At 44.0% G+C, this 22632-nt stretch overlaps 1 protein-coding gene across 3 annotated transcripts in view; it reads left to right on the forward strand.

Annotated features, from left to right (window-relative positions):
• chd6 (chromodomain helicase DNA binding protein 6) overlaps positions 1-22632 on the forward strand; it is a 242710-nt gene that overhangs the window by 201678 nt on the left and 18400 nt on the right. For all 3 annotated transcript variants that reach the window (XM_041204558.1, XM_041204557.1, XM_041204559.1), the window contains 6 exons: positions 4880-6436; positions 12042-12196; positions 12708-12929; positions 14759-15190; positions 20896-21075; positions 22329-22469. In XM_041204558.1, the coding sequence (XP_041060492.1) occupies positions 4880-6436; positions 12042-12196; positions 12708-12929; positions 14759-15190; positions 20896-21075; positions 22329-22469 (2687 nt within the window). The remainder of the gene's footprint in view (positions 1-4879; positions 6437-12041; positions 12197-12707; positions 12930-14758; positions 15191-20895; positions 21076-22328; positions 22470-22632) is intronic.

The raw sequence follows: 22632 nt of genomic DNA on the forward strand, positions 1-22632 counted from the left end.
CTTGACCTCATCCTTGCCAACCTGCCTGCCACAGATGCATCTGTCCATAGCAGTATTGGTAGGATGACCACCGCACAATTGTTGTGGAGACACAAAGTCCTGTCTTCACATAGAGGATGCCCTCAATCGTGTTGTGTGACAACCACAATGCTAAATGGGACAGATTTCAAACAGATCAAGCATTTCAAGACTGGGTAACCATGAGGCACTGTGGGCCGACAGCAGCAGCAGAATTATACTCAACCACAATCTGTAACCCCAAGGCCTGGCATGTATCCCACTCTACCATTACCACCAAGCCAGGGGATCAACCATGGTTCAATGAAGAGTGCAGGAGGGCATGCCAGGAGCAGCACCAGGCATATCTAAAAATGAGATGTCAACCTGGTGAAGCTACAACAGAGGACTACTTGTATGCTAAACAGCATAAGCAGCAAGTGATAGAGCTAAGCGACTCCACAACCAACGGATCAGATCTAAGCTCTGCAGTCCTGCGTGGTAGTGGGCAATTGAACAACTCAGTGGAGGAGGAGGCTCCACAAATATCCCTATCCTCAAGGATGGAAGAACCTAGCACACAAGTGCAAAAGATAAGGCTGAAACATTTGCAACAATCTTTAGTCAGACATGGCGCTTGGATGATCCATCTTGGCCTCGTCCAAAGGTCCCCAGCATCACAGATGCCAGTCTTCAGCCAATTCAATTCTCTTCACATGATATCAAGAAATGGCTGAAGGTACTGGATATTGCAGTGGCAATGGGCGCTGACAGTATTCCGACAATAGTACAGTTTCTTCATTCACGGGATGTGAGCTCTAGCTGGGCCAAATTTATTGCCCATCCCTAGTTGCCCTTGATAAGGTGGTGACCTGCCTTCTTGAGCCACTGCAGTCCATGTGGTGTAGGTAGTGAAGACTTGTGCTCCAGAACTTGCCGCACCCCTAGCCAAGCTGTTCCAGCACAGCTGCAACACTGGTATCTACCCTGCAATGTGGAAAATTGCCCTGGTATGTCCTGTACAGAAAAAACACATCCAACCCAGCTAATTACTGCCCCATCAGCCTACTATCGATCATCAGTAAAGTAACGGAAGGGGTCATCAACAGTGCTATCAAGCCGTACTTGCTTAGCAATAACCTGCTCACTGATGCTGAGTTCTGCCAGGGCCACTCAGTTCCTGACCTCATTACAGCGTTGGTTCAAAAATAGACAAAAACATGAAAAAAGAGACATAGAAGCTTTTTGTTTTGCAAGAATACCAATATAAGGGAAAAACAACAATTTATACTGGATGTGAAGAAAGTGCTGATTGGTTGGCAAGTGGCATTGCCATGAAGAATGCACCAGTGATTGTGACTGGCAGTTAACTGCCAAGCATTGTTTGAAATTTAAACCAGGCAGTTTGACTCTGAACAAGGCATTTCCCTGAGCAGTGAGTCAACGAACGGGTGTCACTTATTTCATTTAGCTGAAAGAGGTGCAATGTGTGTCTAGTCTTTTACTGTCTGCAAAGGACAAGGCACTGTGTATTAATATATGTAGCTTCTAGTACTCGCAGATGCGCCACACTGTAAGCCCAACTGACAATCTTGACTAGGTTGTCAGCGTAATTCTTAGCACACTGAGGATTGTTGAGCAAATGTTGCCTAATTGTGGAATCACATCTAATGTTGGACACTGTGTTGTCAGTTTTGCAAGCATGCGCTGGTTGGGTACAGTCTGTACTGTGCCTGTTGCGAACATTGGCTGGGACATGCTGTTTGATACGCTAAGCCAGTCTTTGGGACGTATGGCCCACATGCATAGCATCACACTGACGCCGGCGTTCTGCCTATCACACAAACGAGTAATGTGGTAAATGAATTTCGGTGCCAGCGTGATGCCAGGGCCACTTAACTCCTGACTTTATTACTGCCTTGGTCCAAACATGGGCAAAAGAGCTGAACTCGTGAGGTGAGACTCAATGCCCTTGACATCAAGACAACGTTTGACTGAGTGTGGCATCAAGGAACCCTAGCAAAACTGGAGTCAGTGGGAAGCGGGAGCAAACTCTCTGCTGGTTGGAGTCACACCTAGCACAAAGGAAGGTGGCTGTGGTTGTTGGAGATCAGTCATCACTACAGGAGTTCCTCAGAGTAGTGTTCTCAGCCCAACCATTTTCAGCTGCTTCATCAATTATCTTCCTTCCATATAAGGTCAGAAGTGAGGACGTTGTGCAATCATTGGCAAATGTTCAGCACTATTAGCGACTCCTCAGATACTGAAGCAGCCCATGTGCAAATGCAGCAAGACCTGTACAATATCCAGGCCTGGGCTGACAAGTGGCAAGTAACATTCATGCCACACAAGTGGCAGCAATGACCATCTCCAACAAGAGAGAATCTAACCATCACCCCATGACATTCAATGGCATTATCATCACTGAATCCCCCAGTATCAACATCCTGGGAGTTACCATTGACTAGAAACGCAACCGGACTAGCCGTATAAATACTGTGGCTGCAAGCACAGATCAGAGGCTAGGAATCTTGGGGCAGGTGACTCACCACCTGATTCCCCAAAGCCTGTCCACCATCTACAAGGCACAAGTCAGAAGTGTGATAGAGTACTTCCCACTTGCCTGGATGAGTGCAGCTCCCACAACACTCAAGAAGCTTGACACCGTCCAGGACAAAGCAGCCCACTTGATTGGCACCACATCCACAAACATTCACTCCCTCCCACCACCAATGAACAGTGGCAGCAGTGTGTACCATCTACAAGATACACTGTAGGAATTCACCAAAGTTCCTTAGGCAGCACCTTCCAAACCCACAACCACTATCATCTAGAAGGTCAAGGGCAGCAGGTAGATGGGAACACCACCACCTGGAAGTTCTCCTCCAAACCACTCACGATCCTGATTTAGAAAAAAATATCACAGTTCCTTCACTGTCGCTGGGTCAAAATCTTGGAACTCCCTCCCTAACAGCATTGTGGGTGTACCTACACCACTTGGACTGCAGCGTTTCAAAAAGGAAGCTCATCACAACTTTCTTAAGGCTAATTACAGTTGGGTAATAAATGCTGGCCTAGTCAGCGACGCCCACATCCTATGAAAGAATTTTTTTTAAACTGGTGCATAAGTGGCAGTAAATGGACATGGCCCTTAAAGGAGATGAAGGTTGGCTGCGGCGGGAACGGATGGGTCATGGTGGCACGGTAGGGAGCTTGTTCTGCAGTTGAGGTAAAAGCTAGTTGTTGGGGTAGAGCAGAAGATGCTTCATTCCAAGTTTGCACCCTGTAGTTCCTGACCAGTACTTGCTGCTGACCCAAAGTGTTTGAAATGGTGCAAGGTTTCCATTCCACAGTAGTAACTTCCCTTCACTTAATAGTAGTGCACTGTCTCAGTTGAATCCCAGCACCTGCGGTAATTTGTAAGTTGCTGAATATTACAAAATGGAATTTTAAGCAGGGTTGAGTAAACTTCAAGCTCAAGGACCTGATGATATGACTGAAGCCAAGTCATCGTTTGCGACAGGAGTGGAGAAGCAAAAGTCAGCCATTTGGCCCATCAAGCCTGTTCTGCCATTCAAACAGAACGTGGCTGATTACCTGCCTCTGATGTAGTAATTCAATACCTGAGGCAAGCCTAGAGTACTCCAGGTTGACGACTGACCAGCCAACTTGGCTCATTGGGCTTGGAGGCTTAGACCTGTCACTAGAGCTGGGTTAGCAAGATTACCTTTCCAGCCAATGCCCAAAATGGCCCCAGCTGGACAAGCAGTGTTACATTTGCCAGTATTCTGTTGCTGGTAAAATGGGTATTCTACTCAGATATCAGCGCACACCAGTTGGGAGGAAGCCCTGAACTTTGGTTTAAGCCAACCTGTGCCTAGGCTTTCCTGGCTTTGTCAGTGATCAGTGTCCCTGCAGTGAGAGTACACATATCTAGATCACAAGGACAATGTGTGCGAGCTTAGAATGAGTCTGCAAAGGGATATAGATAGGTTAAGTGAGTGGGCACAATTTGGCAGATGGATTATAATGTGGGAAAATGAGAGGTTATCCACTTTGGCAGGAAGAATAGAAAAGCAGAGGATTATTTAAATAAAGAGAGACTGCAGAATGTTGTGATAAACAGGGACCTGGGTGTCCTTATACATGAATCAAAAAAGGTTCACACACAAGTATAACAAGTAGTTAGGAAGGCAAATGAAATTTTTGCCTTTATTGCAAGGGGGATGGAGTATAAAATTAGGGAAGCCATTGTACAGCTGTACAAGGCATTGGTGAGACCACACACAGGACTGTGTAGTTTTGGTTACCTTACTTAAGAGGGGACATTCTTGTACTGGAAGCAGTTCAGAGAAGGCTCACTCGGTTGACTCCTGGGAAAATGATAGGTGCTGTTATTGAAACATAAGATTTTGAGGGGGCTTCACAGGGTAGATGTTGAGAAAATGTTTCCCTCCAGAGGAAAATCTAGATCTAGGAGGCACAGTTTAAAAATAAGGGGCCTCCCGTTCAAGACAGGAATGAGGAATTTTTTCTCTCAAAAGGTTGTTAGTGTTTGGAATTCTCTTCCCCGAGAGCAGTGGAGGCTGGGTCATTGAATATATTCAAGGCTGAGATCGACAGATTTTTGATCAACAAGGAGTTGAGGGTGATGGGGGAAGAGCAGGAAAGTGGAGCTAAGGCCACAATCAGATCAGCCATGATCTTATTGAATAGCAGAGCAGACTCAAGGAGCCGAATAGCCTTCCAAATTTAGTCTACACACGGAGTGTGATGCTGAGTTTCTGCCTCTGTTACACATCTGGCTAATGAGGGATACCCTTAGGTGAATTTACAAAGCATGGTGTTCTAATGGACAGTATTTTTTTTTTTACCATTTCAGAGCCTTCAGATCCAAGCATTTTTGTTGAGCCCATCACAGAAGAACGTGCTTCAAGGACTCTGTACCGCATTGAACTGTTGAGGAAAGTTCGGGAGCAGGTACTCCGGAGCCCGCAGCTGAATGAGCGGCTGAAACTGTGCCGGCCCAGCCTGTACCTGCCGGTATGGTGGGAGTGTGGCAAACATGACCGTGATCTGCTAATTGGCACTGCCAAACATGGCCTCAGCCGGACAGACTACTACATCCTTAACGACCCTCAGCTTTCCTTCCGGGAGGCCCACAGAAACTATGTGCAGAATGGAAGCAGCTACTTCCAGAATGTCCCAGCGCCTTACAGCCAGTCCTCACTCAACCTCAGTCAGTCTGCTTCCCCTGCATCCACTGTGCTCACTCTAGGAGAGAAAGACAACATTGAACAGATCGATGCGGAACAGGAGAAGATGGAAGAGGCTTTGGAACAGCCGAGCCCAGAAGCAGGTACATTCAGTGTCTGTTTGGAAGTGAAAAGTGAAGAGGATGCTGCAGATTCCACAAGCAGGTGTGATGCCTTCCAAGCTAAACCCAGACCATCTGAACCAGACACTGCAGGGAGTAAATGGAGTGCAGTAAATTGCATTCAGGCTGGATTTTACAAAGTGCCAAATGCACACACGGAGTCTAAAGGAACAAGTGACTTCAGCGGGAACTGCAAAGAGGATAATGGGGTGGATAGTTTACAAAATCCCATCCTTAAATCTTGCACTGCTGCAGGAACTGTACCAATGGAAAATTTGCAGCCTCTGTGTGTTGATGCCAACCAAGCGACACTAAACTGTTTGAACTTCCTGCAGGTGAAATCCAATGGTGTGTTAAAATTGCAAACTGTATCGGAGGAGATGGTGGACAGTGTAGCGCCTGTGTGTGGTATTACTGGAACAGAACCTGTGGTGGACACAGTGCTTGGTGTGATTGCGAAGTGTGACCTTGCACAGCACGAGCTGGTTAAAGCTGAAAACGGATGTACAGAAGATAAGCGTTCAATAGGGATTACAGATCGGGAGGCCATAATGATTGAACATACCTATGATGTGCAAGCTAAATATCTGGGGGTAGGTCACACGCAGACCGCAGCCAATGGCATAGACAAACCACAAGTTGAAATCAGCCCGTCTGACTCGAATTCTCCAGCTGCTTTGCCCAGAGGTCCCGAGGTCATCAATGATTTGAAGCCGACAGAAGTTGTGACAAGCAGTGAGTGGCAGGCTGTAGCTGTGAATGAGAGCAGCTCAAGAAAGGAGGCTGAAAGCATGACCAGTGCATGCACCAGATCAGATCATGCACCATTTGAGGCTGTTGATGTGAAATGCCTGCCGAGTGGATCTCTGTCTTTCAAAGCTGCCCGCTCCATTGTGAAGATGACGGAGGGTGAGCCGGGGTCACCCTCTGACCATGTAGGAGTGGCCCCCATAAAGCAGGAGGTGACATTTAGACACCTCCTTGAGGACTGCATCAAGGAGCATGACAGCCTGTGTGAAACAGAAGAAAAATCTGAGGAAGATGGCTCTCAGCCTGAAGGCGGTTGGTTTTCATTTTGCTAAATTACAAACTTTACAATGATCTCATGTATCAGAACCGTTAACATACAAACTACATAGGAGAACTTATCAAATTTACTTTAAACTTATTTTTTTCTTTAATAATCAAATCTTTAAAGTTTATAATTTGCACTAATGAATGTTTTCAGTGTTAACAAGCTGTTAACCATGTGAGTCAACAGAGCTGTGCTTTATCCTGAACAAAGGTGCAGAAAGACATTTTTTTAAAAAAAGCAAATTTAGGGGCTAAAAGGCTTAAATTTTGAAGACAGATTGCACAGACTAGGCTTGTGTTGCCTTGAGTGTGGAAGATTAAGGGGTGCTCTAAAAGAGGTATTTAAGATAATTAAGCAATTTGATAGTACAGATAGAAACTATTTCCTTTGGTGGAGAGGGGGAGTCGAGACCAAGAGACTAGCCTTAAAGTGAGAGCCAGGCTGTTCAAGGGTGACATCAGGAAGCACTTCTTCACACAAAAGATTGTGAAAATCTGGAACCCTCTCCCAAAAAGTTGTTGAGTCTGGAGATCAGTTGAAAATTTCAAAACTGAGTAGATAAGATTTTTTACAAAAGCAAAATCCTGCCGATGCAGAAAATCAGAAATAAAAACAGAAAACACTGGAAATACTCAGCAGGTCAGACAGCATCTGTGGAGAGATAAACAGATTGAGGCGACCCTTCATCAGAACTAGATTTTGTTGAGTAAGGGTATGGAACCAACGTGTATCAATGGGGTTAATGTAGATCAGTCATGCTTATAATTATATAGCAGACCAGGCTCAAGGGGCTGAGTGGCCTCCTCCTGTTCCTTGGGACTGAAGTCATGAGGCATTTAACATGTATGACGATTAATAACTGGAATGGTGATGATGTGGGCTATCAGAGTTAAAAGCATTTGTCATTGAAGAGAGAAGTGGGAGCCACAGCTTAGGTTCTATGTTAAAATGCTATATGTAGCTGTGGCTACAAGAGCAGGTCAGAGGCTAGGAATTGTGCGACGAGAAACTCACCTCCTGACTCCCCAAAGCCTGTCCACCATCTACAAGGCACAAGTCAGGAGTGTGATGGAATATTCCCCACTTGCCTGGATGACTGCAGCTCCCACAACACTGAAGAAGCATGACACTGTCCAAGACAAGGCAACCCACTTGATTGACACCAACATCCACAAACATTCACTCCCTCCACCAGCAACGCACAGTAGCAGCAGTGTGTACCATCTACAAGATGCACTGCAGGAATTCACCAAGGGTCCTTAGACAGCACCTTCCAAACCCATGACTGCTACCATCTAGAAGGACAAGGGCAGCAGATGGATGGGAACACCACCACCTGGAAGTTCCCTTCCGAGTCGCTCACCATCCTGACTTGGAAATATATCACCGTTCCTTCACTGTCATTGGGTCAAAATCCTGGAACTCCCTCCCTAACAGCACTGTGACTGTACCTACACCACATGGACTGCAGCGGTTCAAGAAAGCAGCTCACCACCACCTTCTCAAGGGCAACTAGGGATGGGCAATAAATGCTGGCCCATCCAGTGAAGCCCACATCTTGTGAATGAATAAAAAAAATGCAAATAGATTCTGTGGAAGAATTTGCTGGACGGTCTAAATTCCTTCACCATCTTTACCAAAAAAAAATAAATTTACATTTATACATTTTTACTATAGAAAATGTCTCAAGGCACATAACAGAAATCAATTTAGACAAAATGAGACATACATCTCTTTGACTGTGCATGCTATATTTGTGTAAACGTCATTGTGAAGTTCTGATGGATCAGTCACCAAGTAAAATATCCAGTGTTTTGAAATATTACATGGATTCTTGGTTAAAGATGTTGTGGAGATTCTGTAATCTTTAAATACCCTTTGACCGCCTGTTCAGAGAAATGTTGAAGTTCGTGCAGAACACAGTGTTGGTCCTCCTGCAATTAATACCAACAGAAACACATTAGCTGGTCTTTAGATCTAAGGCCAAACACATTGAATTATGTTGAAATTACAAAGTGGTCCAAACAGTCAGTGTCCTCCACATGAGCAATATCCCACTCCCATCTGCCTGCACTGATCCCATATCACTTTATACATTGCATAACCCATTTGTAAACATGGATGCGATTTCTGCCACTGTCACTAACTCGTGCAGTGAATTCCACGGTTTCCGTGTCCTTTGTAAACAAAAAACAAAATTCTATGCGCTCTGTCTTAAAATTCTTACATTTAATCCCATATCTGTGTTCCTTGTTCTTGACCTTCTAGGAACTGGGAATTTAAGAAATAGGAACAGGAGTAAACTATGCGACCCTTTAGCCTACTCCATTTTTCAATATGGTCATGCCTGATTTTTGGCTTGAATTCTTCTTTCCCGCTTCTCCCCATACGCTTCAACCCCCTGAGAGTCCAAAAATCTAACTCCCTCAGCCTTAAATGCATTCAATGATGGAGCATCCACAACCCTCGGGTAGAGAATTCCAAAGATTCACAACTTTTGAGTGAAGCAATTTCTCCTCCTCTCAGTCCTAAATGACCATTCTCTTACCCTGATACTGTGCCCCGCCATGTTCCAGATTCCCCAGCCAGCAGAAACAGCCTCTGTGTCTACCCTGTCGAGCCTTTTCAGAATCTTGTATGTTTTAATGAGATTGTCACTCATTCTGCTAACTCCAGAGAGTAAAGACCCAATTTACTCAGCCAGGAACCAATTTAGTGAACCTTCAGCATACTGCCTCCAATGCAAATATATCCTTAAACATGGAGACGAAAACTGCACAGTACTCCAGATCTGGACTCACCAAAGCCCTGTACAATTGTAGCAAGACTTCTTTATTCGTGCATTCCAATTCTCTTGCAACGAAGACTAACTTGCCATTTGCCTTCTAATTGCATGCTCAGGTAACTTTTCTATATTCTTCCTATGGGACTGCCAAAGCCCCTCTATCAACATTGACAAGTTTTAACACTTTTTTAAAAATATTTTGTTTTTCTATTCTTCCTACCAAAGTGAATAACTTCACGTCCTCATTTTATACTCCATCTCTCATGTAACCTGTCTGTATCTCTTTGCATCCTCTTCGTGTTCTCCTCACAGCTTACATTTCCACCTAGCTTTGTACCATCTGCAAACTTGGATTCATTCTCTGTCTTATTGTCTAAGCTATTAATGTATTTTATGAACAGCTGAGGCCCCAGCACCGACTAGTCAGAGCCTGTGAACTTGAAAATGCCCAATTTATCACTACTCTTTACTTCCTATCCATTGACCAATCCTCTATCCGTGCTAGTAGCTTATCCCCAACTCCAGGAGGCCTTATCTTGTGTGGCACCTTACCTTTTGGAAATCCAAATATACGAGTCTGTTTCTGTCCACTGTGTCCCAGTCATTAACAATTTTAAACATCTCTCTGACTCCCACATTTCTCTGCAGTTAAGACCAAAAAAAATCTTTCTGTGAAGGACTTTTGAGACCCTTCAAGGAGTGAGGCAATTTAAAAAAAAGTTCCTGTGATGTGGGTATCACTGTCAAGGAGGTATGTGTTGCCAGCCCCTAGTTGCCGTGAGAGCGTTAAGAATTAAACACGCAGTGTGTACTGGGGTTAACATAAAAGGGAATCCCAGGGTCTTCTATAAGCATATAAATAATAAAAGGGTGGTAAAAGAAAGAGTAGGGCCAATTAGAGACAAAAGAGACTTGCTCCTGGAGCAGGAGAAACAGCAGAGGTATTACATTACTTTACAAAGGAAGAAGATGCTACCCAGGTTGAAGTGAGAGAGGAGGTAACTGGGACACTGCAAGAATTTACAATTGAGAAGGAGAAAGTGTTAGGCTATTTTTACTTAAAACAAATAAAGAACCAGGACTGGATGAGATGCATCCAAGGGTACTGAGGGAAGTGAGTGTGGAAATTGCAGAGGTACAAGTGATAATCTTCCTGTTCCTCTTGGACATCGGGGTGGTGTCAGAGGACTGGAGAATCATGAATGTTACACCCTTTTTCAAAAAGGGGTGCATGTATAAAGCTGGTAACTACAGACCAGTCAGTTTGACTTCAGTGGTAGGGAAACTTCTGGAAACTGTAGTTTGGTACAAAATCAATAGTCACTTAGACAAGTGCAGGATAATTAAGGAATGCCAGCATGGATTAATTAAGGGAAAATCATGTTAAACTAACTTGCTGAAGTTTTTTCAAGAGGTAACAGAGAAGGCTGATATAGGGAACACTGTTGATGTGTATATCGATTTTCAAAAGACATTGATACAGTGCCACACAGCAGACATGTGGGCAAAATTCTAGCTCATGGAATAAAAGGGAAAGTAGGCACTTGGATAAGAAATTGGCTGAGTGATAGGAAACAGAGCAGTGATAAACAATTGTTTTTCAGATTGGAGGAAGGTTCGTAGTGGAGTTCCCCATGGGTCAGTGTTGGGACCCTTGCTCTTCCTGATATATATTAATGACCTAGACTACGGTGTTCAGGGCATGATTTTAAAAGATGCAGATGATACAAAGATTGGAAACTGATGGGATAATCTTGAACTTCAAAAGGATGTAGACATGTTGGTGGATTGGGCAGACTAAGTGGCAGATGAAGTTCAGTGCAGAGAAATGTGAGGTGATTCATTTTGGCAGGAAGAACGTGGAGAGTATAAAATAAAGTGAGAAACTCTAAAGGTGGTGCAAGAACAGAGGGACCTCGGTGTATATGTACATAAGTTATTGAAGTTGGAGGCATGTTGAGAGAGCAGTTAATAAAGCATAAAGTATCTTTGCCTTTTTTAATAGGGGCATTGAGTACAACAGTAAGGAGGTCATGTTGAGTTTGTATAGGACACTAGTTAGGCCTCTTCTGGAATACTGCATCCAGTTCTGGGCACCATACTTGAAGAAGGATGTGAAGACATTAGAGAGTACAGAGGAGATTCACAAGAATGATTCCAGGAGTAAAGAACTGTAGCTATGAGGATAAATTAGAGAGATGGGGACTCTCTTCCTTGGAGAAAAGAAGGCTGAAAGGAGTCTTGATAGAGGTATTCAAGATCCTGAGGGGTATGGGCAGGTTAAACAGTGAGAAAATCTGTTCCCACTCAAAAAATCAAGAACTAGAGAGCACAGATTCAAAATAATTGCCAAAAGGAGCAGTTGTGATGTGAGAAAAAAGTTTTTCACCCAGAGGGTGGTTGGAATCTGGAATGAACTTCCTGAAAGGATGGTGGAGGCAGGTTCGATCGAGGTATTCAAAAGGGAATTGGATTGCTGTCTGAAAAGAATGAATGTGCAAGGTTATGGGGATAAGGCAGGGGAGTGGGACTAGGTAGAATGCTGTTTCAGAGAGTCAGTGCAGACTCGAGGGGCCGAATGGTCTCTTTCTGCACTAGAAAGATTCTGTGATATGTTGGTCTTTTCCCTGAAAGATATTGGTAAACCTGTTGCATTTTAATGACAGTAACTATCAGATTACCTGATTTATTGAATAAAATTTTACAACTTGCCATAGTAAGATTTGAAAGTGAAACCTCTAAGTTCCTAGATCAGGACCATGATGATGATGATTATTATATTATAATAAGAATGTTGATCTTCTCAGCTATCCCACTGAAGAATTTTGATGAGGAGAGCAACACTTCTACCAGCCTGGGTCAAGACGAGATCCAGGACAACCTCCTTCAGGATATCAGGGAGCCAACCATCGCTCAACTGCTTCAGGAGAAGACACTCTATTCTTCTGCAGAGTGGCCAAAGGTGAATTGTAGAACATATACAGCAGCTTAAGCTATAACCGTCAGGCTGCTAGGATAGAACTTTACTGTCAGTTAGGTGACATCCAGTACTGCATGGATAGATGTGCCATCTTTCTCACGAAGCTTTAAATCCGTCTGCCCTCTTAGGTGAACTTCAAAGAGCAGGGCAGTTTGCTGTGGTGTTCTGTCCAATATTTATAACTCAACCAGCACCTTAAGATGAATTACATGGGCATGTGTTTCATTACTGCCTGTGGGATCTTGCTGTGTGCATATTGGCTACACTTTTTTTACAGTAAAAAAGCAACTACAATTCAAAAGTACTTTGATGCTTCTTGGGCTGTCCCGAGGTCATAAAAAGAGCTATAAATGCAAGTTTGTTCGTTCCTTACTTCTGTTCACTAACTGCTTGAGAGCAATCTTCATTTGATCAAAGCTAAAGCTTTTTCTCTCATAACCGATCTTCAGATTTGCACCGACAGCTGTTGTATTTTTTATTTTCATCCTCTCAGGACCGAGTCATCATAAACCGCATTGACAACATCTGTCATGCTGTGCTGAAAGGGAAATGGCCGTCAGCACAACAGCAGAGCCTTGAACCTCAGGGTGGGATATATTCTACGGCTGCTCCAGCAGAGAGTTTGAACGTGAGGAGCTGCCTCAATGTCCCAGTACAGGCTACGCACACCCTCAGCATTGCTGATGGCTCCGTCTCCTCCCATCAGCTTACAAAGGCAAGTTATGCAACTGTCTCCACCCCACACTGTACCTGAGGTGTGTTTGATTAACTTGGTAAGCTGTGTCATTACCATTGAATTCCTGATCTTGGCTACTCTCAATAGAGATTGCAATTGGTGGAGGGGTGGCGTTATACGGAGGGAGAGTGAACAGAAGGAAGAGAGGAGCGAACGTTTCCCTTGGGCTGTTCATAGTGACATTGGCATGGGACCCAGGAGAATTGTATTTTAGCCATAGAACCAAAATGCACAGAAGAAGGCCATTCGATCCTCTGTGTCTGTGCCAGCTCTTTGAAAGAGCTATCTGATTAGTCTAACTCCCCTACTCTTTACCATAATCCTTCAAATTCTACCCTGAAATTTTGTCCCTCCAAGTATTTGTCCAATTCCTTTTTGAAAGCTACTGTTGATTATGTTTCCATTGCTCTTTCAGGCAGCTTATCCCAGATCATCATCATTCACTGCATAAAAAACCTTTTGATTCCTCACCCGGGAAGGATTAATGAGATATGGTGCTCGTTTTATTCTTTAGAAGCAGTTAACCTCCGTTGCTCCAAACCCCAGATATCTTAACTGTTCTAGTGTTAGCCTTATTTATTTTAATGGGATGTGATTTATTTTCTTAAATGAGACAAAGACAATTATAGAATTTTCTTTCAGGAATTATAAGTTCAGCACTGAGTCACTGTCCATCGGAGATGATTATCATCCTTTTCAGTTTGACAGTTTATATTGTGCTGCTGTGTTACCTCGAGGGAAGGATATAATGTCCATTAGTAAAGTGATGCACTGTGGATATATAGCATCTCTGCTCACCATGTGAGTACAGCCATCAATCATCTGACACTTAGTTCCCTATTATTTTGCAGTTTCTTCCCCCATGACCCTAGTTAAACTGATGTAAATGTTTCCACTTCCCCTGGGCAATGTCATCCTCCCTTTCAATACTCCTGTCATCACCCACTCTTGCAAAAGTTGACCAACCAGTTCTCTCCAGGCACTGCACCTGCCTTTTCCCACTCCAACCTGGTTCAGTAATGTCCCTTAGGGAAGGAAATCTGCCATCCTTACCTGGTCTGGCCTACATGTGACTCCAGACCCATAGCAATGGGGTTGACTCTTAAAATGCCCTCTGAATAAGAACAATTAGGGGAATGAGCAATAAATGCTGGCCTAGCCAGCGATGCCCATATCCTGTGAACAAGTATAAAAAAAAGTTCTCAAACTCAGATATGTGCCCATTTCCTGTTCGAATCCCTCCAGTTCAGTTTCTGCCTTTGTCCCTGAATGGCCTTAATCACAGTCACGAGAGGGACTGGTACCTTAACCTTCCTTAACCTCTCCGCAGCCTTTGATACAGTTGACCGTACCATCGTTCTCCATTGTCCAACTCTAATGGACCTCCCACACACTTTTAGAAATTAATTATTAGGATGTGGGTGTCGCTGGAAATCCACTGCTTATGCCTAGTTGCTTTGATAGAGGCTGGTAAATTATCCTCATGAACCACTGGTGGCGGTTTGATACAATTGGGCGGTTTGTTCAACTAGTTCAGAGGGTAGAGGGAAAAAGGCAGGAGAATGGCACAAAGTCATAATGCTCATTTAGAGTGCCGACATGAAGGGCTGAATGGCCGCCTCCTGCACTGTTACAATTCTGAGTCTGTGAACAGTTGACTGGGTTAGTGTGGGACTGAAGTCATAGCTCTATTCAGCAAGAAGTGGTCTGCTTTGTATACAACTCTGTACGACTTCTGTGTGTGTATTTTATTCTCACAAGTTTGTCATGAGTCTTGCTGATGCAGTGCAATTCTGTTTGGAAAGCAGGAGAGCTTACTCGCATTAACATTCCCGAGGGATCAAAGGAGGAGGAGACGGAAATACGAGTTTGAGACAGACCGAGGTGCAAAGCGGAAGAACCTGGAAGAAGTTTCCCCATCTCTTACTCGCCCTCCTGTAATTTTGAATGGATGGCAAGAGACTGCTATGGACCTCTCGAAAGCTTCTGAGGAGGTGTCCAGTTCAGTACCGGTCATCATCAGTACAAGCACGCCAAAGCTGGGATCGCTAGAGCCCTCAACTGCTTTCAGGGCAGACATGGCTGGGATCCTGCAGGCAGGCCTCGTCCACCCAGTCACTGGACAGGTGATTAACGGCGCCTTTAGAGGTGATGACACGTCGAGGAGGAGGAGAGGGCGAAGAAAGAACGTCGAAGGAGTTGACATTCTCTTCATGAAGGAGAAAAAGCCAGAGAATCTGGTACGTAGAAGAGTGTGGCATGGTGTGGTTGGTAAGGCATAGCAGGAAGAGCCACACAAGGTAATGGAGTGCTTTTGCATTGTGCAGCCTGTGATTGCGACAAGCACTGTTTGGCTTGCCTTCCCATTTTTGCCTGAATTCCTGTTGAGTTTAGGTGCCGAGTTTGACATGTGCCATTGGAGTAAGAACCTTAAACTCGAAACTAATCAGAACCAGAAATGGAAACAGAAAATGCTGGAGTACTCAGCACGTCAGACAGCATCTGGGGAACAAGAAACAGTGAATGTTTCAGGTTGACCATCTTTCATCAGAACTAGGAAAACTTAGAGAAGTAATAGATTTTAAGCAAGTGAAAGTTGGGAGGGTGGGAAAAGAACAGAAAGGAAGGAGAGATTAAAATGACAAAAGTTGGTGGTGTAGGGCAAAGGGACTGGTAATGTCTAGGGGAGGTGTGAATGGAAGAATGTTGAACCACTGCCTTCTGAAAGTAAATGAATGGACAAAAAAGAGTAAAAACTAAACCTGCAAAGAAAGGGGAGACAAAATGCAGTCACAGATTATGGCCTGAAGTTGTTGAACTCAATGTTGAGTCCAAAAGTCTGTAAAGTGCCTGATCAAAAGATCAGGTGCTGTTCCCCGAGCTTACTTTGAGCTTCATTGGAACACTGCAGGAGCTGAGGACAGAGGTTAGCGTGAGAGCAAGGTGCAGAGTTAAAATGGTAGGCCACTGGAAGTTCAAGGCACACTTGTGGACTGAACGGAGGTGTTCCACAAAGCAGTCACCCAATCTGCATTTGGTCTCTCCAATGTACAGCAGACTACATTCTGAGTAGTGACTATAGTATATACTTTGAAGGAAGAATGCGTAAATCGCTGTTTCACCCAGGAGGAGTAGCTAGGGCATTGGATGGTGAGTAGAGAGGAAGTAAAAGGATACATGTTGCATCTCCTGCACTTGCATGCGAAGGTGCTGTGGGAAGGGGACGGAATGTTAGGGTCATTGTGGAATGGACCGGGGGTGTCGCAGAGGGTTGGTGAAGATGTGTTTCACATGGCGTTACATTAGAGGATTCGGAAATGGTGGAGCATGATCTGTCGTATACGGAGGCTAATGGGGTAGAAGGTAAGGGCAAGGGGAACTCTATAGTGGTTCTGGGAGGGAGGGGAAGGGGGTGAGAGCAGAAGTGTGGGAAATAGGATGCAAACGGTCAAGGGCCCTGTCAACCATGGTAGAGAGTGGGGAAATTCTCAGTTGAATATCAGAAGTCCTGTTATCAGATCAGATGTGTGGGAGACAGAGAAAGTTTGAGAATGCAATAGAGTCCTTAAAGGAAGCAGTGTGTGAGGAAGCTTAGTCGAGGTAGCTGTGCGAGTCGGTGCGCTTGTAGTCAATACTCGTTGATAGCCTATCGCCAGGCTCAAGACAGAAGTCAAGGAAAGGAGGGGAAGAGTCAGAGATTGACCACATGAAGGTGAGAAAAAGGGAAATGGAAGCAAAGTTGATGATTTTCTAGTTCAGAGCGAGAGCAATAAAAGGCACTGACACAGTCATCAATGCACTGAAAATAGAAATGAGGGAAGTGCTGAGTAAGACTGAAACAAAGAATGTTCCACTTATCCCACAAAAAGGCAGACATAACTAGGAGCCATGTGGATACCCATAGTAATCTTTTATTTGGAGGAAGTGATTGGTGTTAAAGGTGACGCTGCTTGATGTGAGATCAAGTTCAACCAGGCGAAGGAGGGTAGTGGTAAATGGAGACTGGTTGGGCCTCGGTTCAAGAATGAAGCAGAGAATCCTAAGACCATTCTGTGGGGAATGGAAGTGTACAGGGATTGGATTTCCATGGTGAGCAAGGAGACGATTTGGGCCAGGAAACTAGAAATTTTAAGTGACAGAGGGCATTGGAAGAGTCCTGGACGTGGGTGGGAAGAGACTGGACCAGGGAAAGAAAATAAGAGTCGAGATAGAAAGGAATCAGAACCAGAACACATGATCAGAGAGAATAAAAATGGTGATATAAATGAATTCCAGATCATTTGTTCTGCCTTTGAAATGGGGCAATTTCCCCAACTCCACTTCATCAACCCTTCTTGTTTAAGGCCCTCCTTGGGAAAGCTGTGTACAAGTTTCATCTGGTGGCAGTGATACAGCAGCATGTTGAAGCTTTCCACATCTCAGAGTGACAGGCTCACCCTGGGTCCTGGCTGCTGGTTGTGTAGAGTTCTGAAGTAGAGTTCCTAGATGTCATTTTATTGGGGATTTTTTTTTTTTGGTCAGATCAGAGGTGATATGATAGACATCTTTAAAATTACAAAGGAATGGGACAGAGTAGATAAAAAACAGTTTCCAATGCTTGAAGGTCTAGAAGAGGAGGATTGGCATATAAGAGAAAATGTAAGAAATTTAAAATGGAACAGGAGAAGCATTACTTACTCATGGGTTACGAGGCTGTGGAATGCAATTCAAGGTTAGTGATTAAACAGAGACCAAGACACTATTTAAGAGTAGGTTGGAAAGGGGATTAGGGAACACAGCGGGACACCTGGGATTAAGATACTGCTGACGTAAAGATAAACATCAACATGGACTAGCTGCGCCAACAGCCTGTTGTTATCTTGTATTTTTACGTAATTCTGTTGTTTACAGTGTTGTTGTTCGGCTAGAGAATGTTGCAGAGCTAGAGTGCAATGAGGCCACCATTGGGGTGGGGTTCCAATAGGCAGAAGAATTTTGAATTTTACAAGGACAGAATGTCCAAGTCTTTTCTCCATGGGCTGGGCTAGGAACATAGGAACAGGAGCAAGGCCATTCACCTCTTGAACTTTTTCCTACATTCAGTGAGATCATGGCTGATCTGTATATTAAATTCCAACTGCTTGCCTTGGCTCCATATCTTTTCATACAAAATTCAATCAATTTCAAGCCTAAAATTATGAGTTGAGCTATCATCTAATGCTTTTTGCGGAAGAGTAACACATTTCTATCACTCTTTGTATGGCAAAATGTTTCCTAACTTCTTTCCTGAATGGCTCTGATTTTTAGTTATGTCCCCTTGTCCTTGACTCCCCCACCAGTGGGATCTACCTTCTGTCTTTTTAAGATCCTGAAAACCTCAATCAAGTCACCCGCTAACCTTTTAGATTCCTGGGCAATGTCTGTACCTTGGAGCCACTTATAAAGTTTAAACTCGTTTGCATAAGTTGCTAACATACTTCGCATTCTAAGTTTTATCCACCAGTGAGACAGCAGCCTTTTCCTAACTTCAGAGCCCACTCAAAATTCACACTAGAGAATGCAGTAAGTCAGAAATATAAATACAAGAAAGACTGAATCTTTGCATTGTGCATTTACTGAGTTCAGGCAAGATAGAGAAGGGTTAGAGAAAAAGTTTACCAGGATGTCACCAGGGATGAGGTACTTCAGCTTAAGAGGACAGGTTGGATTTGATTGAATTTTTTGAGGTGACTAGGTGTGTAGATAAGCGTAGTGCAGTTGAAGTAGTTTATATGGATTTCAGCAAAGCCTTTGACAAGGTCCCATATGGGAGAGTTATAAAGAAGGCAAATGCACATGGGATACAAGGTAATTTGATGAGGTGGATTCAAAATTGGCTTAGTTGTAAGAGGCAGAGGGTGATGACAGAAGGAGGCTTTAGTGACTGGAAGCCAGTGGCGTACCACATGGATCTGTGCTCGGTCCCCTATTATTTGCCATTTATATAAACGACATAGATGACTATGTTGGGGTTGGGGGGGTGGTGGTGGTAGGATTAGTAAGTTTGCGGATGACACAAAGATTGGCTGAGTGGTTAACAGTGAGGTTGAGTGTCTTGGGCTACAGGAAGATATAGACGGGATGGTCAAATGGGCAGATAAGTGGCAGATGGAATTTAACCCTGAAAAGTGTGAGGTGATACACTTTGGAAGGAGTAATTTGACAAGGAAGTATTCAATGAACAGCATGACACTAGGAAGTTCTGAGGAACAAAGGGACTTGGCGTGTGTATCAATAGATCTCTGAGGCATAGATTATGAGGGGCATGGACAGAGTGGATAGGGAGCAGCTTAGTTGAAGGGTCAGTCACAAGGGGGCATAAGTTCAAGGTGAGGGGCAGGAGGTTTAGGGGGGATGTGAGGAAAAACTTTTTTACCCAGAGGGTGTTGACGGTCTGGAATGCACTGCCTGGGAGGGTGGTGGAGGCAGGTTGCTTCACATCCTTTAAAAAGTACCTGGATGAGCACTTGGCACGTCATAACATTCAAGGCTATGGGCCAAGTGCTGGTAAATGGGATTAGGCAGGTAGATCAGGTGTTTCTCACGTGTTGTTGCAGACTCGATGGGCCTAAGGGCCTCTTCTGCACTGTGATTCTGTGGAAAAGCTGGGATTGTTTTCCTTGGAGCAGAGAAGGTTTAAGGGGAAACCTAATAGATGCATTTAAAACAGGGGTTTTGAATTGAGTGAAGAAGGAGAAACAATTTTATCTGGCAAGTGGGTTGTTAACCAAGAGTTATAGACTTAAAAATAATTGGCCAAAGAGCTCAAGGGTAAATGGAGAAATGGTCAAGGATGAGGGACGTCAGTTATGAGAAGAGGTTGGAAAAATTCAGACTGTTCCATATGGAACAGAGGAGGTTAAGGGGTGACTTAATAAAGGTTCCTAAGATGATGAGAGGTTTTGATAGAGTGGATAAAGAACAAAACTATTCCCTCTGAATCAATAACCAGAATTCATTGATTCAAAATTATTGGCAAAAGATCTGGAAGAGAGATGAGAAATATTTTCACTCAGAATTGTCAGGATCTGGAATGCACCAGCTGAAAAGGTGGTGGAAGCTAATTCCATAACTTTTAAAAGGGAATTGGATGGATTAAATTCTTACGGTTGAGAAACTTACAAGGTTAGGAAAAAAAGCAGGAGTGTGGGATTAAGCTTTTTCAAAGAGCCAGCACAGGTACAGTGGGCCAAATGAGAGCCTCGTGTATTGTAAATTTCTTTGATTCTGTTAATAAATAGGGAGAAACTGACCCCACTGCCAGGAAGCTCAGTAAGCAGATGACACAGATTTAAGGTAATTGCCAAAAAACAGGGGGATGAGAATTTTTTTTCAATGTGGTGTGTTGTTGTTGTGACGTGGAATGCTTTACCTGAAAAGGTGGTGGAAGCAGGTTCAATATTAACTTTCAAAAGGGAATTGAAAAAATACTCAGAATTTCATAGTCGACAGCAAAAAAACACACCATTTGGCCCAGCTGGTCTAAGCCAGAGTTTATGCTCAAGCCTCCTCTCATCCCATTTCAACTAATCCTACCAATATATCTTTCAAATCCTTTCTCCATCGTGTCTTTATCTAGCTTCCCCTTAAATACATCTTTGCTATTCACCTCAACCATTCCTTTCGGTAGCGAATGCCACATTCTCGCCACACTATGGGTAAAGAACTTTCTCCTGAATTCCATATTGGTGACTGTCTTATACTTAAGGACCTAGCATTAGATTCCCCTACAATATCTTCCTCTAATTGGGCCACCAGCGAAAGATTGGAATCATTAAGGAATGAGCTCGCAATGCTGTGGGGAAAGAGCAAGGAAGATGGGACTTACTAAATAGCTCTTTCAAAGGGCCAGCACAGGCACAGTGGGGTGAATGGCCTCCTCCTCTGCTGTATGATTCTATGATTAGGGATTTTCTTTTTAATGAAGGAGATGGACCTTTCAAAGCAGCTTTTCTCTGGGGCGGCTCGCTCCGCCGACAACATGATGATTAAACTCCCCCAAGGCAAGCAGCGACTGCCAACCGAGGAAGAGCAGAAAAACAAGAGTCTGATCGAGTGGCTGCGGCAGCATCCCACCTACACTATGGATGTATCCAACCTGGCTCCCGTAAGTATATTGTTAGTATAGCACTTATACACCTGCAGGACTCAAAAGGATTGTTGTGTTTGGTGGGTTGGTTTTTGGTGGTGATGCAGACTGTTGGCCATATTGCAGCTGTTGGGTTACCATTTGTTGTCTTCTATGCTGGACAAAGCAGTCTGCTTGATCAGCACCCCATCCACCACCTTAAAACATCCCCTCCCTCCACCACTAGTGCAGTGTGGCCGCAATGTGTACCATCTATAACATGCATTGCAACAATTCACCTAGACTTGTCTACAGCAAATCTCAAACCCATGGCCTTCACCACCTAGGAGCACAAAGGCAGCAGACACTTGGAAACATCAGTACTTCCAAATCCCTCTCCAAGTCACACATCATTTCAACTTTGACATGAATCTTCATTCCTTCATCTTCGCTATGTCAAAATCTAGTTGAGGTGTAGTAGTCTGATGAAAATGGGATTGGCCTAAATATCTTGCATACCTGACATTTACACATGATATATAGCCAATCGCTGTGGGAGAGCAGCTGTAGCCCATGGAGCTAACATCACCTTAGTAGAAGAAGGGAGGGGATTTAAGAAATAAATAACAAATCATGACTTTCTACGGGTCTTTTATCTAACAAGACATGCCGTGGCACTTTATAGGGGGAGCTGTGGACGGCAACCAGGAAATGTGGTCACTGACCAAATACAGTGGTCAGAGGTAAATTCTGAGGAGGTTGTTGAAGGAGATGAGAGAGGTGGCAAACCAAATGTTTAGGAAGAAACTTGGTGAGTGCTGGGACATTCCGATTGAAAACTTAGTTACTGAGGCTGTAGCAAAGGGAGGGACATAAAATAGAGCAGAAATGAACAGGATTAATCTCTTAAAACAAAAACAGAATTACCTGGAAAAAGTCAGCAGGTCTGGTAGCATCGGTGGAGAAGAAAAGAGTTGACGTTTCTGTCAACTCTTTTCTTCTCTGCCGATGCTGCCAGACCTGCTGAGCTTTTCCAGGTAATTCTGTTTTTGTTTTGGTTTTCCAGCATCCGCAGTTTTTTGTTTTTATCTCTAGGATTAATCTCTTGATGCTTTACATGTGTGATAGAGTTGTAGGTACGGAAATGAATGTGTGCAGTTCACCTAAACACAGGCTCTCAATGTTTCAGAGATGTTCTATTAAAAGCTGCACAGTATTTTCTGCCTCTTTCCCGCCACCCCTCACTGCCCAAAGCAAGGCTGGATTATCTCATTGTTCTGTTTATGTGGCAGAATTGTACGGCAATTTTACATGGCCTTTCAGAACGGCCCAAACAGAGGAGGCATCGTTGCAAGGATCCCAGTAAATTGGACATCAATACACTGACCGGGGAGGAGAGGGTACCTGTTGTCCATAAGGGAAGTGGAAGAAAGGTAAGATCATGTGGAGAGAGACGTGGTCATTCAACAAGATTCACTCATTCGAATGGTTATAAGGGGATGTGAAATGCAAATTAGCTCAACATCATTGAATTGTCCTGTAATTGAAATCTATGGCCCTTCCTGGGTCAGGTGTTGGGGCCTGAATACTTGATGC

This window comes from Carcharodon carcharias, chromosome 14, assembly GCF_017639515.1.
Source record: "Carcharodon carcharias isolate sCarCar2 chromosome 14, sCarCar2.pri, whole genome shotgun sequence".
Taxonomy (NCBI): Eukaryota; Metazoa; Chordata; class Chondrichthyes; order Lamniformes; family Lamnidae; genus Carcharodon; species Carcharodon carcharias.